Below are 17,562 nucleotides of genomic sequence, written 5' to 3' on the forward strand. Positions count from 1 at the left end.
ACCAAGAAATGGCGGACATGCTAAACACATTTTGTGCATCAGTCTTCACCATAGAAGACATTGCAAATGTCCCTGAGATATCGGATGGGCTGGTTTCAAATGACATGGTAGAACTTACAAAAATCCCAATCACAAGGGATAGAGTATTAGAGAAACCCAAAGAGCTGAAGGCGGACAAGTCGCCAGGACCTGATGGACTGCAGGCGAGGGTTTTAATGGAAGTGGTTGCAGAGATAATGGACCCATTGGTTGCAATTTTTCTAACTCGCTAAATTCCGGCAGGGTACCAGGAGATTGGAAAGCAGCCAATGTAGGAATTTTACCGGCACGCCTGTCCCACTTCCGGGGGGGTGCGAGGCTCGGAGAACGGCATTCTCCATTGGCCTCGGGTGGGATCGTACAAACCTCAGGTGGACATGCGGGTAAAATTCTGCCCAATGTGACCCTCTTGTTCAAAAAGGGAGAAAGGCAGAAGACAGGTAACGATAGGTCAGTTAGTTTAGCATCTATTATTGGCAAGACGCTGGAGTCAATAATCAAAGAGGAAATAGCTAATCATTTAGGAAAGCTGAATATAATCAAACATAGTCAACATGGTTTATGAAAGTAAATCATGTTTGACAAATTTGCTCGCATTTTTTGAGGATACAACAGAGATAGTAGATAGAGGGGAACCTGTAGATGTAGTGCATTTAGATTTCCAAAAGGCACTTGACAAGGTTCCACATATGAGGCTGGTGCATAAAGTAAAAGCCCATGGAACTGGAGGAAGTGTGTTAGCATGGATTGAAAACTGGCTGTTACATAGAAAACAGAGTTGGGATAAGTGGGTCATTTCCAGAGTTGAGAGATGTACCTAGTGGAGTACTGCAGGGATCAGTTCTTGTCCTGCAATTGTTCGCTATTTACATTAATGATCCGCAGGAAGGAACAGAATGTAAGGTTTCCAAATTTGCTGATGATACGAAGATAGATGGAAGGGCAGGTTGCGATGAGGATATTGTGATTCTGCAACAGGATACAGATAGATTGGGTGAAAATCTGGCAAATGGAGTTTAATATGAGGAAGTGAGGTCATGCACTTTGATAGAAGGAATAAAAAGGCAGATTATTATCTAAATGGAGAGAGACTGCAGGTGAGTGAAGCACAGAGAGACTTGGTGTCCTGGTACATGAATCACAAAAAGCTAGCAAGCGGGTCCAACAAGTAGTTAAGAAGGCAAATGGCCTTTACTGTAAAGGGGTTGGGGTTTAAAAATAGGGAGATTTGGTTGCAATTGTACAAGGCGTTGGTGAGGCATCACCTGGAATATTGAGTATAGTTTTGGTCCCATTACCTAAAAAAGGATATAGTAATCATAGAATCCCTATGCTGCAGAAGGAGGCCATTTGGCCCATCAAGTCTGCACCGACCGCAATCCCACCCAGGCCCTATCCCCTTAACCCCATCTATTTACCCTGCTGGTCCCCCTAACATGAAGGGGCAATTTAGCATGGCCAATCAACCTAACCTGCATATCCTTGGACTGTGGGAGGAAACCGGAGCACCCGGGGGAAACCCACGCAGACACGGGGAGAACGTGCAAACTCCACCCAGACAGTGACCTGAGGCCAGAATTGAACCCTGGTCCTTGGTGCTGTGAGACAGCAGTGCCAACCACTGTGCCACCGCGCCGCCCACTGGAGGCAGTCCAAAGGAGATTCGCCAAGCTAATTCCTCGGATGAGAGAGGGTTGTCCTATCAAGAGAGACCAAATAGGACAACCTAACGGGACAACAAAGGTCACTCCCAATTGCGGCTTTAATTGTGTGTTTCTAATGTTCTTGGCAGATGGTGGCACGGCTGGAAGAGAACACGACTAAACTAGCGGAGCAACTGGAGAAGCAGGTGGACCTGAACCAAGCTGCCCTGCAGCGCTCCGTGAAGGCGGAGCAGAGGCTGTTGGAGCTCCAGGAGAAAGTTCAGCATCTGGAGGGAAATCTCCTGACTGGAGACGTGCTTTGTGATAGTTTGAGCCTGGACAAGCAGAAAGTATGGCGCCCAGCTGGATCAAGTTTATTTTCTCACTGTTTCAACATCCAAGTTGCTTTTATATCAATCTTTTTTTTATTATCCGTTTACAGGATGTGAGCCAGTATTTATTGCCATTCTGAATTGTCTTTGAACTGAGGGCATTTAAGAATCAACCACATTTCTGTCGATTCAGAGTCTTCATGTAGGCTAGACTGGCAATGGATGGCAGATTTCCTTCCCTAAAGGGGCATTAAGGGCAGCACAATGGCACAGGGGTTAGCACTGCTGCCTCACAGCGCCAGGGACCCGGGTTCAATTCCAGCCTTGGGTCACTGTCTGTGTGGAGTTTGCACATTCTCCCCGTGTCTGCATGGGTTTCCTCCCGGTGCTCCAGTTTCCTCCCACAGTCCAAAGATGTGCAGGTTAGGTGGATTGGCCATGCTAAATTGCCCCTTAGTGTCCAAAGATGTGCAGGTTAGGTGGATTGGCCATGCTAAATTGCCCCTTAGTGTCCCAAGATGAGCAGGTTAGGTGGATTGGCCATGCTAAATTGTCCCTTAGTGTCCCAAGATGGATTAGCCATGGTAAATGTGTGGGGTTATAGGGATGAGGGGGAGGGGGGGGGTGAGGGCTTGGGTAAGATACTCAAGTGAGAGGGTCAGTGCAGACTCGATGGGCTAAATGGCCTCCTTCTGCACTGTAGGGATTGTCTGATTGGTGAACCAAATGGGTTTTCACAATAATTGACAATGGTTTCATGGTCATCATTAGACTTCTAATTCCAGATTCCTATTGAAATTAAATTTCACCATTTGTCCTGGTGGGATTCGAACCCAGGCCCCCAGGGGCATTACCCTGGGCCTCTGAACTACTGGTGTAGTGAAAATATACCTAACCACTGCCTCCCTTATAACAGTCAATGTAAAGCATTGACACTTGCCCCATTAATATGGGAGGAAACGGAATGGGGTTATCGTATTTCTCTTGGTTTTCTTCCAACCTGCTGACTTTAGTGTTCACCTTTCTCCTCCTTAACCTCAGCACACTGGAGGCCACAGAGTTCTCTGGCTTTGCAGACACTGCTCACTGCCCCACCTCATCAGTCCGTGCCCTATAAAACACTCCCTCAAATCAAAGCAACATATCGTGGATGCTGGAAATCTGAAATTTCTTAAACATGCCCTCTCCTGCTTGAGTCATGATCATTTTACCCACTGAGGGTGGGCATCTTTGAATGCCAGTGTTAAAACTGAGGCCCAAGTACGATGCGAACATCCCCCGCTCTCCGACTGTCCTTTGGTTTCCTCTCTGTTGGGAATGATTGTGTTCTTAATTCAGATAAACGTGCGGGAATTGGGGAGGCCATTCACAAGTAGACTGGTAAGTGAGATTCAGCCCTGGTCACAGGACGGGTTTCTCACGGGATAGCTGGCCCTCCTACATGGGCACCATCTTCCCTGGACTGCCAAAATCAGGGAATGAAACGGGACGCGTCCGCTCGTCGTGTCCATTCCTTGAACTCATTTCTTTTTGGTCGTGTCCCGCCGTTGGATTTCAGGACGTGTCACGATTCGGTGTTTGAGACAGTGTGACAGTGGCATTTGTACCAGTCAGAGCCCAGGTTTTATGTAAGCGATGGACGGCATGGTGGCACAGTGGTTAGCACTGCTGCCTCACAGCGCCAGGGACCCGGGTTCGATTCCGGCCTCAGGTGACTGTGTGGAGTTTGCATGTTCTCCCCGTGTCTGTGTGGGTTTCCTCTGGGTGCCGTTCTGGAGGGTCTGGGTGGGATTGTAGTCGGTGCAGACTCGATGAGCCAAATGGCTTCCTTCTGCACCATCGGGGTTCTATGGGCTCTGGTTTCCTCCCACACTCCAAAGATGTGCGGGTTAGGTGGATTCATAGAAATCATAGAAACCCTACAGTGCAGAAGGAGGCCATTCGGCCCATCGAGTCTGCACTGACCACAATCCCACCCAGGCCCTACCCCCACATATTTTACCCGCTAATCCCTCTAACCTACACATCCCAGGACTCTAAGGGGCAATTTTTTAACCTGGCCAATCAACCTAACCCGCACATCTTTGGACTGTGGGAGGAAACCGGAGCACCTGGAGGAAACCCACGCAGACACGAGGAGAATGTGCAAACTCCACACAGACAGTGACCCGAGCCGGGAATCGAACCCGGGACCCTGGAGCTGTGAAGCAGCAGTGCTAACCACTGTGCTACCGTGCCGCCCTTGGCCATGCTAAATTGCCCCTTAGTGCCAGGGGGATTAGCAGGGTAAATGTGTGGGGTTAGGGGGATAGGGGCTGGGTGGGATTGTTGTTGGTGGAGACTCAAGGGGCCGAATGGCCTCCTTTTGCACTATAGGGATTCTGTGATGTTTATCGATGTCAGAACTAAATGTGGGACAATGTGATCTGAATATTTCTCCATCTTCTTTGGAAGGTTAAAATTGAGATCGCAACCACAAATGCGTGCAAAATAATTCTTTCACATGTTCCTTTCCCGTGAAGTACCTCAAATTCTTGGGGGACATAGCAGAGAAGATGAAGCTGGAGAGGATGACAGCAGAGATTGGTTTCGATATGCAACTGGAGGCCATTCTTGCCCGAACTGATCAGCTGGTTAAAATGGAAAACGAGGCCATCATTGAGAACAAGACTCTTACATACAACCTGAAAAGAAAGGTAGAATCATCTGAGACATCCAATTCTTGGCATTGTCGATTCAATCTGATTTCTGTGTACAACAGTGAATGTTGAAGCACTGATGCTATGAACAGGGCATGGTGGCACAGTGGTTAGCACTGCTGCCTCACAGCGCCAGGGACCCGGGTTTGATTCCCAGGTTGGGTCACTGTCTGTGCGGAGTCTGCACGTTCTCCCCATGACAGCGTGGGTTTCCTCCAGGTGCTCCGGTTTCCTTCCACAGTCCGAAAGACAGGCTGGTTAGGTACATTGGCCATGCTAAATTCTCCCTCAGTGTTACCCGAACAGGTGCTGGAGTGTGGCGACTAGGGGGATTTTCACAGTAACTTCATTGCAATGTTAATGTAAGCCAACTTGTGACAGTAATTAAAGTTAAAGTTTGTTTATTAGTCACAGGTAAGGCTTACATTAACACTGCAATGAAATTACTGTGAAATTCCCCTAGTCGCCACACTCTGGTGCCTGTTTGGGTCAATGCACATTTTTCAGATTGTGGGAGGAAACCGGAGAACTTGGAGAAACCCACGCAGACACGGGGAGAATGTGCAAACTCCACGCAGACAGTGACCCAAGCCGGGAATCGAACCCAGGTCCCTGGTGCTGTGAGGCAGCAGTGCCACCATACCTGCAACTGCAGCACTATGCCACCCCAATGAATAAACTTTAATGATATGTGGGTTAGGTTATTTGGCCAAATATTAGCTCCGGTTCACACATAAGGGACTGGTTAAATGCGCTCCCACTTGGCATGAATGGGGATGGTAGCCATCTGAAAACGTACACTCACCCCCTACCACAGGCTCCACGCGCTCAATTGACCCTAGTGTCAGGGGGATTAGCTGGGTAAATGTGTGGGGTTACGGGGATAGGGCCTGGATGGGATTGTGGTCAGTGCGGACTTGATGGGCCAAATGGCCTCCTTCTGCACTATTGGGATTCTATAATTCCAACAGGAAACAGCCAATCGACTCTTCGGCCATGATTCTTCCACACTTTGACCTCTCATGAACCCTTACCCAATCCACTGCCCAGTACTTTATCAGGGCGGGGCTCGGTTAGCCCAGTTGGCCGGGTGATTCAGGATGCAAAGTGACGGCAACAGTGTTTTTTCAATTCCCGTCCCGGCTGAGGGAATCCATCCCGTTTTCTCAACATTGCCCCACCTCCCCGGCCAGAGGTGTGGTGACCCTCAGGTAAAATCACTCTCCCTCAATGAGGAGAGCAGCCTCTGGAACTGTGCTGACATTTCATTTCCCACTTTATCATGGACTGTCTTGCTCTATCCAGCCTACCTATGGCCACCGCTCAGAGGTTCCCCTCCAAGTCACTCACCATCCTGAGAAATATATCGTCATTTCCTCACTGCCATTGAGTCAGAATCCTGGAATTCTCACAGCACTGTGGGTTTACAGGTGTAGCAAGTAATTAAGAAGGCAAATGGAATTTTGTCCTTCATTGCGAGAGGGATGGAGTTTAAAAACAAGGAGGTTATGTTGCAGCTGTATAAGGTGCTGGTGAGGCCACACCTGGAGTAGTGTATACAGTTTTGGTCTCCTTACTTGAGAAAGGATATACTGGCACTGGAGGGGGTGCAGAGGAGATTCACGAGGTTGATTCCGGAGTTGAGAGGGTTGGCTTATGAGGAGAGACTGAGTAGACCGGGGCTATACTCATTGGAATTCAGAAGAATGAGAATCTTATAGAAACACATAAGATTATGAAGGGAATAGATAAGATAGAAGCAGGGAGGTTGTTTCCACTGGTGAGTGAAACTAGAACTAGGGGGCATGGCCTCAAAATAAGGGAGAGCAGATTTAGGACTGAGTTGAGGAGGAACTTCATCACCCAAAGGGTTGCGAATCTGTGGAATTCCCTGCCTAGTGAAGCAGTTGAGGCTACCTCATTGAATGTTTTTAAGGCAAGGATAGATAAATTTTTGAACAGTAAAGGAATTAAGGGTTATGGTGAGCGGGCGGGTAAGTGGAGCTGAGTCCACGAAAAGATCAGCCATGATCTTATTGAATGGCGGAGCAGGCTCGAGGGGCCAGATGGCCTACTCCTGCTCCTAGTTCTTATGTTCTTATGTATCAACACCTCCGGGACTGCAGCAGTTCAAGAAGGCAGCTCACCACCACCTTCTCAAGGGCAACTGGGGATGGAAAATAAATGCTGGCCCAGCCAGCGACACCCACATCCTGTGAATTATTTGTAAAAAATCCACCAGCCTCTCTGCCCGTTTATGGGATAGATTTTCACCTCACCGCTTAGGGTAATAATCTGGGGGGGGGGGGGGGGGCAGCATGTTGGCACCTTCAAAGAATCCCGTGATTTTCACTTTATTGATTCCAATGGGACGACGATCCGAGGGTTGGGGCAATCCATCCCAGGAAATTTCTGTCCAGGCAGCAAAGGTAAAAATCTGACCCCATCATCTTTACATCAATAGTGATGAATTTATAATTTAAATATTTGAATAGGTAGAGTTTATGATAGGGTGGAGTGTGCAATGGGTTTGAGAAGGAGATTGAGTGAGCGTGTGGAGCCTGTGGTAGGGGAGAGTGTACATTCTCAGATGGCTACCATCCCCATTCATGTCAGGTGGGGGCACATTTAACCAGTCCCTTATGTGTGAACCGGAGCCGATGTTTCGTGCAACCAAGTCCAGTTGTACTCCCAGCATTCTGACCTAACATTTCTCACTGTTAGATTCTTACTGGGGCGGCACGGTGGCACAGTGGCTAGCACAGCCGCCTCACAGCGCCAGGGTCCCGGGTTCGATTCCCGGCTTGGGTCACTGTCTGTGCGGAGTCTGCACGTTCTCCCCGTGTCTGCGTGGGTTTCCTCCGGGTGCTCCGGTTTCCTCCCACAGTCCGAAAGAGGTGCTGGTTAGGGTGCTAAATACTCCCTCAGTGTACCCGAACAGGCGACAGAGTGTGGTGACTAGGGGATTTTCACAGTAACTTCACTGCAGTGTTAATGTAAGCCTACTCGTGACAATAATAAATAAACTTTAAACTTAAACTTTACTTGGTAGACTTTCACACTCATTACTGCTTACATTTTAGGTTGAAAATATCTATCCAATCTCCTCAATTCCCAATCATCAAATCACCTTGTTTGACTTTATCTCAGCACTGAGCAGGACAGGAAATTGCAGGCTACTGTTACGTCCAACTGATTTCGATTTAACACCCAGATCTGAAGCAATATCTGTCCATTGTAACTGTGTGTGGGAAAGGTAGCAATCAGGAGGCTCTCAGGGTGGGAATTTATTTACACTGGGTCGCAGTGAGGCTTGTAAATTCATTTTCACCTGAAGCTTCTTCAGAGCCTCCTTTTGGAAGACGTGTATGCTGGCTGATGGAGCTGAGGGATATCGATGCTGGAGACTGGAATTCATCTCAGTATCAAATACTCCCCGTGTCAGGAACAGCACAGACAAGATGGATGGTAAAACTCAGTCCGAAAGACGGAGAAACCTCAGCACATCACAAAGTACTTTACCAGCCAATGAAGTACTTTTGAAACGATTATGTGCTTATTTTATTTATTATTAGTGTCACAAGTAGGCTTACATTAACACTGCAGTGAAGTTACTGTGAAAATCCTTAAGTCTCTGGAGTGGGATTTGAACCCACAACCTTCTGACTCCAAGTCTAGGGTGCACCCAGTGAGCTCGGGCTGATGTCTTAAAGAGCGAATCGTTTTTAATCTGTGAGAGGTCAAGAACTGGGGCGGCACGGTGGCACAGTGGGTTAGCACTGCTGCCTCACAGCGCCAGGGACCCGGGTTCAATTCCCGGCTTGGGTCACTGTCTGTGTGGAGTTTGCACGTTCTCCCCGTGTCTGCGTGGGTTTCCTCCGGGTGCTCAGGTTTCCTCCCACAGCCTAAAGGTGTGCGAGTTAGGTTTATTGGCCATGCTAAATTGCCCCTTAGTGTCAGGAGGATTAGCAAGGTAAATACGTGGGGTTACGGAGATAGGATGGGATTGTTGTCGGTGCAGGCTCGATGGGACGAATGTCCTCTTTCTGTACTGTAGGATTCTATGATGATAACTGGGGACTAATTCTTTTGGTGTCCAACTCATCTCCCGGGCCACTGCTCTCAGTCCCTCCCCACCCCCCCAGAACCAGGATAGGGTTCCCTTTGTCCTCAATTTTCACCCCACCAGCCTCCGCAATCAAAGGATCATCCTCCACCATTTCCGCCAACTCCAACATGATGCCACTACTCAACACATCTTCCCCTCACTCGCCCTGTCAGCATTCCACATGGACCGTTCTCTCCGGGACACGCGAATCCACTTCTCCGTCATACTCAACACCTCACCCCCTACCCACAGCACTTTCCCCTGCAATGGTAGAAGGTGCAACACCTGCCCTTTTACCTCCTCCCTGCTCACAGTCCCAGGTCCTAAACACCCCTTTCAGGTGAAGCAGAGCTTCACATCTCCTTCAATCTGGTAAACTGCATTCGCTGCTCCCAAGGTTGTCCACTCTACATCGGAGAGACCAAACGCAGATTGGATGACCGCTTTGCAATCCATCCGCAAGTAGGACCCAGACCTTTCTGTCACTTGCCACTTCAACACACCACCCTGCTCGCCCGTCCACATGTCCATCATTGGCCTTTTGCAATGTTCTAGTGAACCCCAATGCAAACTGGGGGAACAGCACCTCATCTTCCGATTGGGCACTTTACAGCCTTCCGGACATAACATTGACTTCGACAACTTCAGAGCATGAACTCTCTCCTCCACCTTCACCCCATTTCCATTTATTTTATTTCAATTCTCCTTTACATTTCATTCATCCATTTTTATCACTCTTCATCCTTCTAGTTTTCCACTTCTCCAATATTGTTCTCCTGTCTCCAAACCCCCCTCCCCCCTCTCCATCCCCTGAGGGCCAACTGCCACATTCCTCAGGTAGTCCCTTAACAATGTGTACATCTGCCATTCACAAATTCTGATCACTTAATGGACGCTTTTAGCTCCATCCTAAACCTTCATCATCATCATTTACGTTTCCTTTGTCCAGTTAGAGCCACCGTACCCCTCCCCTCACCCTCACAGTAGAAATCTTGTCAGATTTTCTTTGATGCTCTGACGAAGGGTCATCCAGACTCGAAACGTTGGCTCTATTCTCTCTCCACAGCTGCTGTCAGACCTGCTGAGATTTTCCAGCATTTTCTGCTTTTGTTTCAGGTTCCAGCAACCGCAGTAATTTGCCTTTGGCGAGACTAACTCCTTCGTCTCCTTAACCCTTCCAGCTTAAAGCCCAGAAAGAGAAGTTGGTTAGCAAAGAGCTGCACATGGACCTACTGAGGAGAAAGATTACTCAGCTGGATGTGGAGAAACAGACTCAAACGGCGCTGGCGGTGGAGAGGGACGAGGCCCACTTAACGGTGAGGAAGCTTCAGAAAAAAGTGGAACGCCTTGAGAGGGAGCTGCATAAAACACAAACCTCCAGCATGGATCTGAAAGCAAAGCTCTCTGATACTCATGAGCTTAAGGTAATTCCTAAAGCCCCGAGCCTCTTACCATTGACCCATGTTCTAATGTTCTGCCTTGTGGAGTTACTACCTCACAACCATTGGCTTGCAGGGCTCCTGTGAATGGAGTGGGGTAGTGGAATAGCATTCAACATGTTAGGTTGGATGACTTGCTCTTGAAAAGCTGGTATTTGTGGATGGTGGATGTTACCTGGTTCTGTACTAGTCGCCAAGTTCCTCCACTTGAGGAGTGTCTGAGGACTCTGGCTCTGTACTCGATGGAGTTTAGAAGGATGAGGGGAAATCTCATTGAAACTTACAGAACGCTGAAAGACCTGGATAGAGTGGACGTGGGGAAGATGTTCTCATTCGTAGGAGAGACCACGATCCGAGGGCACAGCCTCAGAGTAAAGGGACAATCCTTTAGAACCGAGATGAGGAGGAATTTATTCAGCCAGAGGGTGGTGAGTGTGTGGAATTCATTGCCATAAAAGGCTGTGGAGGACAGGCCATTTAAAAAATTCATTTGTGGGACAGGGGTGTCGCTGGCTGGCCAGCATTTATTGCCCATCCCTAGCTGCCCGAGGGAAGTTGAGAGCCAACCACATTGCTGTGGCTCTTGAGTCACATGTAAGCCAGACCAGGTAAGGACAGCAGATTTCCTTCCCTAAAGAACATTAGTGAACCAGATGGGTTTTTCCTACAATTGACAATGGTTTCATGGTCATCATAAATTCTTCAGTCCAGATTTTTTTTATTGAATTCAAATTTCCCCATCTGCCTTGGTGGGATTTGAACCCAGGTCCCCAGAACATGAGCTGAGTTTCTGGATTAATAGTCTAGCGATAATACCACTCGGCCATCACCTCCCCCTAGTGAATTTAAGACAGGGATAGATAGGTTCTTGATTGGTAAGGGGATCAAAGGTTACGGGGGAAAGGCAGGGGAATGGGATTGAGAAACATAGAACATTACAGCGCAGTACAGGCCCTTCGGCCCTCGATGTTGCACCGACCTGTGAAACCAATCTAAAGCCCATCTAACCTACACTATTCCAATATCATCCATATGTTTATCCAATGACCCTGTAAATGCCCTTAATATTGGCAAGTCCACTACTGTTGCAGGCAGGGCATTCCACGCCCTTACTACTCTCTGAGTAAAGAACCTACCTCTGACATCTGTCCTGTATCTATCACCCCTCAATTTAAAGCTATGTCCCCTCGTGCTAGCCATCACCATCCGAGGAAAAAGGCTTACACTGTCCACCCTATCTAATCCTCTGATCATCTTGTATGCCTCTATTAAGTCACCTCTTAACCTTCTTCTCTCTAACGAAAACAGCCTCAAGTCACTCAGCCTTTCCTCATAAGACCTTCCCACCGTACCAGGCAACATCCTGGTAAATCTCCTCTGCACCCTTTCCAATGCTTCCACATCCTTCCTATAATGCGGCGACCTGAACTGTACGCAATACTCCAAGTGCGGCCGCACCAGAGATTTGTACAGCTGCAACATGACATCATGGCTCTGAAACTCAATCCCTCTACCAATAAAAGCCACACACTGTACGCCTTCTTAACAACCCTGTCAACCTGGGTACCAACTTTCAGGATTCTATGCACATGGACACCGAGATCTCTCTGCTCATCCACACTACTAAGTATCTTACCATTAGCCCAGTACTCTGTAATCCTGTTACTCCTTCCAAAGTGAATCACCTCACACTTATTCACCTCACACTAATTCTGCTCCTATATCTAATGGTCTCCTATGGTGTCACAGTGACTAGGTGAGTTTATCAATCCTAACATGAACAGTACATTCATCTGCCCTTGTACAGAGAATACAGGTGACAGAATCATTGCTGCACAGTGTACATCTTACACTGACCCATTTGTATCAGTCCCACACTGGGAACATTGGATTAGTGAACTGCCTCCTTTGCTTGTATATATTGTGTACATTTAAGTAGGCACAGATAACGAGAAATTCAAAAAATATCCCTGATTTAGGTGTTTCCAATTCTCTTCCCACACTCAATGATGCACTAAGGCAGACTTTAGCCTTTTTCCATAGCTAGTAATTCCCGGAACGGGTCACTCGTCTGTCGCTAGCGGCTTATAGCTTGAGGGGCGCCAAGCATGGCTAACCAGGACTCTCTCCCGCTCTTCCCGCCAGCCATTGGCGTGTTTGGAAGGATATTTCAGGTCGATACTCACCCTGTTTTGGCCATTTTATGAATATCTTCTTTGGCCATCAAGTCCTGGGGTCGGTATCGAACCTGGAGCTTCTGGCTCAGAGGTGGGGATGCTACCCACTGCGCCACAAGACTGTTTTTTTTTGTTTTTCAGTCAGAGGCCATGGACGCTATATTGGCAAGGCCGATATTCATTGCCCATCCCTGGTGTTCCTGGGAAAGTGATGATACAATTGTATGCTTGCATGGTCACTTCAGAAAGCAGTTCACCATGTTCAAGTCACACAAAGGGAGGCAGGATAAAGATGGCAGGTTTCCTGCCTTAAAGGACATTTACGAATTGGTTGGGTTTTTACAACATGGCCGCTCTTACCGATGCTTGTTTTTTATAAAAGCTAATCGGTATTTATAAGCTGCCATGGCGGGATTGGAACCGGCCAATGTTGGGATTTTGTGGCAGTGGAGGTGACACGCCATTGGCCGGTGGCAGGATCTTCCTGTCCCGCTGCTGTCAACGGGCTTTCCCGATGTTCCCACCTTCCATCGCTGGGGAACCCGCGGTGGAGGGGGTGGGTCAACACCGGTGGAACTGGAAGACGTTGAGAATGCCTGGAAAATTTTGGCAACTCTCCCTGGATTACTAACTCAGAGGCTAAACCACCTCAACCTTGATCATGCAGAGATGTAAATCGCTCTCCACACTGGGGCATCAAATGAACGTTTACAGACTTTCTTCCATTTCATTGAAAATTGGGTTGCTGTTTCATTCTCTCTAAAGTGACTCAATTCCAACTGATGGAACTCTCTCCTCCTCCAACATGTCCGTAGATTAAAACACTGGAGCAAGATAAGACGATCGAGGAGCTGAATAAATCCGTCAAGAAGTTGGAGAAGTTGAAGGAGACGGCGACCGAGAAGTTAAACTCCACAAAGTCAGAGCTGCACTTCACTGAGTTCGAGGCAAAGGAGGAGAAAGATCGAGCTCGGAACATTCTGGAGGCTGTGGGCAGTGAGCTGAAGACGCTCAAACAAACCCTGGAGGAAGTGGGCAAAAGAGAGGGACAGGTAGTTCAGTTCATAAGATATAGGAGCAGAATTAGACCATTTGGCCCATTGAGTCTGCTCTGCCATTCGATCATGGCTGATATGCTCCTCATCCCCATTTTCCTGCCTTCTCCCCATAACCCTTCAACCCATTACCAATTTGTCTAACTCCTCCTTAAATTTACTCACTGTCCCAGCATCCACCGCACTTTGGGGTAGTGAATTCCACAGATAACCCTTCCACAGGTAGAGTTATTCATTCCTGCACTCATGGAGGTGAAGAGGGACATAACTGGAAAATGGAATAGTTCCCACTCCCAGCCGTACTGAGATGTCCCCATTAAAAGATTAACAGGTATGAGAGGTGCTACCATTCTTGCCTCTGAACGCAAAGGCTGCTGGTTGAAGCCGCACTAGAGACTTTATAAAAATTAATTTATGGGATGTGGGTGTCCCTGGCGAGCCCAATATTTATTGCCCATCCCTAGTTGCCCTTGAGAGTGGCTTGCTAGACCATTTAAAGTTTATTTATTAGTGTCACAAGTCGGCTTACATTAACACTGCAATGAAGTTACTGTGAAAATCCCCTAGTCGCCACACTCCGGCGCCTGTTCGGGTACACTGAGGGAGAATTTAGCACAGCCAATGCACCCTAACCAGCACGCCTTTCGGACTGTGGGAGGAAACCGGAGCACCCGGAAGAAACCCACGCAGACACGAGGAGAACGTGCAAACTCCGCACAGACAGTGACCCAAGCCGGGAATCAAACCCGGTTAACCCCACACACTTACACTACTAATCCCCCTGACACTAAGGTCAATTTAGCATGGCCAATCAACCTAACCCACACATCTTTGGACTGTGGGAGGAAACCCACGCAGACACGGGGAGAAAGTGCAGACTCCGCATACTCAGTGACCCGAGGCCAGAATTGGACCTGAGTCCCTGGCGCTGTGAGGCAGCAGTGCTAACCACCGTGCCACCCTCCGTATGCAGAAGCTAGACAGGGAGAAGCACATTCAAGCGGCTCAGATGGCATTTTTGTGTTAACCGCTACCAGCTGGCATTGCCAGGGCGCCTGTGCCCAATGGGAGGGCGGGCCAACAGTCCAACATGGCTCTGCCCTCTAAATCAAACCTCCTTAACATACCTCAGAAAATCGTGGGGGGGTGTCTTTAATCGGCTTACTGACAGCTACACCTTCGCCCTGACTGCCCTCTTGGCCCTTCAAGTATGTGCAAGATTCCTCCCCAGCAGTGCTAACCACCGTGCTACTGTGCCTCAAGGCTGAGGTAGGTAGATTTTTACAGGATACGAGAAACAAGGAATAAAATAAAGTTTATTTATTAGTCACAAGTAGGCTTACATTAACACTGCAATGAAGTTACTGTGAAAATCCCCTCGTGTTCGGGTACACTGAGGGAGAATTTAGCATGGCCAATGCACCTGACCAGTATGTCTTTTGGACCGTGGGAGGAAACCGGAGCACCCAGAGGAAACCCACGCAGACACGGGGAGAACGTGCAGACTCTGCACAGACAGTGACCCAAGCCGGGAATCGAACCCGGGTCCCTGGCGTGTGAGGGAGCAGCGCTAACCACTGCTGGCCCCGTACCTCCACGTGAGGTAAGGTGGAGAAACAGATTTGAGGTACAGGTCAGCCACAACCTAATTGAATAGCCAAGGACGTACAAAGGGGCTGAATGGCCTCCTCCTGTTCCTGTCCCCACTCCTAGCAAAGAGCAGGGTTTTTAATGGAGGTTGAATAAAGTGTCTACATGGCGGCTGTTTACATCCAGTATGCACGAACACATTCCATAACTGCAGAGGGAAACTAAAATGCTCAGTTAATAGTTTACCAATAGCACCCAAACTCTGAAGAATGACTACACACTTGTTCTAGAACCATCCGCGTAACTTGCATCAATGGCCTTTTTTCTGTGCTGGAGTTGGTACCCGTACTATTTTCTCATTTGTCCCACTTGCCCAGAAGAGGGAGTGTTTCGCTGCAAGATGTTAGCCCCTAATTCACTATGAAGCAGGCGAACACGCAGGCAGGCCCTGAGGGAGCATTTGTACAACTCCCCCCTGGCACAGTGGGAAGGGGAACAGGAGGGACAGCAGGGACTGTGAATGTTTTAAGGTCATTTTTGAGAATTGGTAGGTCGTGTGGGAGATCTTCTGCCCCAGGGCTTTGGGTGACTGTGTGAAGTTTGCACATTCTCCCCCTGTCTGTGTGGGTTTCCTCCGGGTGCTCCGGTTTCCTCCCACACTCCAAAGGTTAGGTGGCTTGGCCATGGTAAAATTAGTGTCTCAAGATGTGTAGATTAGATGGAATAGCCGCGGTAAATGTGTAGGGTTATCGGGATAGGGCTGGGGAGAGGACTAGGTTAGATACTCTGTGTATCATAGAATCCTTACAGTGCAGAAGGAGGCCATTCAGCCCATCGAGTCTGCACCAACCACAATCCCACCCAGGCCCTATCCCCATAACCCCACATATTTAACCTGCTAACCCTTCTGACACTCAGGGTCAATTCATGGCCAATCAACCTAACCCACACACCTTTGGAGTGTGGGAGGGAACCGGAACTGCTGGAGGAAACCCATGCAGACACGGGGAGAATGTGCAAACAAAGGACGTGGAGGCTTTGGAGAGAGTACAGAGGAGGTTTACCAGGATGTTGCCTGGTATGGAGGGGCTTAGTTATGAGGAGAGATTGGATAAACTGGGGTTGTTCTCCCTGGAAAGACGGAGAATGAGGGGAGACTTAATAGAGGTGTATAAAATTATGAAAGGCATAGATAGGGTGAACGGTGGGAAGCTTTTCCCCAGGTCGGTGGTGACGTTCTCGAGGGGTCATAGGTTCAAGGTGAAGGGGGGAGGTTTAACACAGATATCAGAAGGACATATTTTACACAGAGGGTGGTGGGGGCCTGGAATGCGCTGCCAGGCAAGGTGGTGGAGGCGGACACACTGGGAACGTTTAAGACTTACCTAGACAGCCATATGAACGGAGTGGGAATGGAGGGATACAAAAGAATGGTCTAGTTTGGACCAGCACGGGCTTGGAGGGCCAAAGGGCCTGTTCCTGTGCTGTATTGTTCTTTGTTCTGCACAGACAGTGACCCAAGGCCGGAATCGAACCCGGGTCCCTGGCGCTGTGAGGCAGCGGTGCTAACCACTGTGCCACCATGCCGCCCCAAATCAATGTCAGGAGTGGGATTTGAACCCACGACCCCAGAGGAGACTGTGACCTGAACGCAGTGCCTTAGACTGCTGGGCCATCCTGACTCCTCGATGGGCTGAATAACCTCCTCCTGCACTGTCGGGATTCTATGAAATTCTAATCTAAGGCTGAACCTCGGTGACCTGGGGTTGACGGAATTGGGGGAGGGGTAGCTAGAGGAATGTGGAGGGGGAATAGACCACCATTGCCTCAGGGCTAACCAATTTCTGGTTTGGATTCTATGCTTGGATGCTATGTCCCCGACTAAGCTATTCTTGGGGCCAGGCCTGTTTTAAGAGGTTGCTCAGGACTCCTATATTGCACTTGACTCAAAGTGGTTTCAGAAGCTATTTGGGCATGGGAAGTTAGTCCCCTAAATTGGATTGATGCGTACCTAGAAATCAGAACAAGGTCCAATTAAATACAAAATTTAATACAGGTTCTCCTGTTTGGTATTCGGGCCACTTTCAAGTCACTTCATTCACTGCCAGTTAGCAGTTAACTGGTTCTTGGTTGGGTGGGGAGGGGTGGGGAGGCTTGAAGGGAACAGTAAGGGCGATTTCACAAAGTCCGACTCCTGGAAGAAGTCTTTTCACCGGGAGGGAGTGTATCAGGTACACATGGTGATCATCGGATGGGATGTTCGAGCTGCAACCTCTGCCGGCAAGGCTTCATGGCAGAGGCGCAGTTTTATAAAATAGTCTCTGACATCCTGTCTATCCCCTGAACACAGTGTCACCTCTCCTGCTTATAGGTTACACTCTATGAATGTTGTTACGATCCCTGTGGGGACCCATCAACCAAATGAACCACATTTCCCGAATGCCCCCAAATGAAGAAATTACCGAACAAGGGCCGTGATT

General features: G+C 48.6%; 1 protein-coding gene across 2 annotated transcripts in view; it reads left to right on the top strand.

The window, feature by feature from the left end:
• Positions 1 to 17,562, top strand: part of ccdc170 (coiled-coil domain containing 170) — a 93,166-nt gene that overhangs the window by 66,062 nt on the left and 9,542 nt on the right. For both annotated transcript variants that reach the window (XM_078230285.1, XM_078230286.1), the window contains 4 exons: positions 1,832 to 2,032; positions 4,537 to 4,710; positions 10,003 to 10,245; positions 13,253 to 13,489. In XM_078230285.1, the coding sequence (XP_078086411.1) occupies positions 1,832 to 2,032; positions 4,537 to 4,710; positions 10,003 to 10,245; positions 13,253 to 13,489 (855 nt within the window). The remainder of the gene's footprint in view (positions 1 to 1,831; positions 2,033 to 4,536; positions 4,711 to 10,002; positions 10,246 to 13,252; positions 13,490 to 17,562) is intronic.

The sequence above is a fragment of the Mustelus asterias genome, chromosome 15 (assembly GCF_964213995.1).
Source record: "Mustelus asterias chromosome 15, sMusAst1.hap1.1, whole genome shotgun sequence".
NCBI classification, from domain to species: domain Eukaryota; kingdom Metazoa; phylum Chordata; class Chondrichthyes; order Carcharhiniformes; family Triakidae; genus Mustelus; species Mustelus asterias.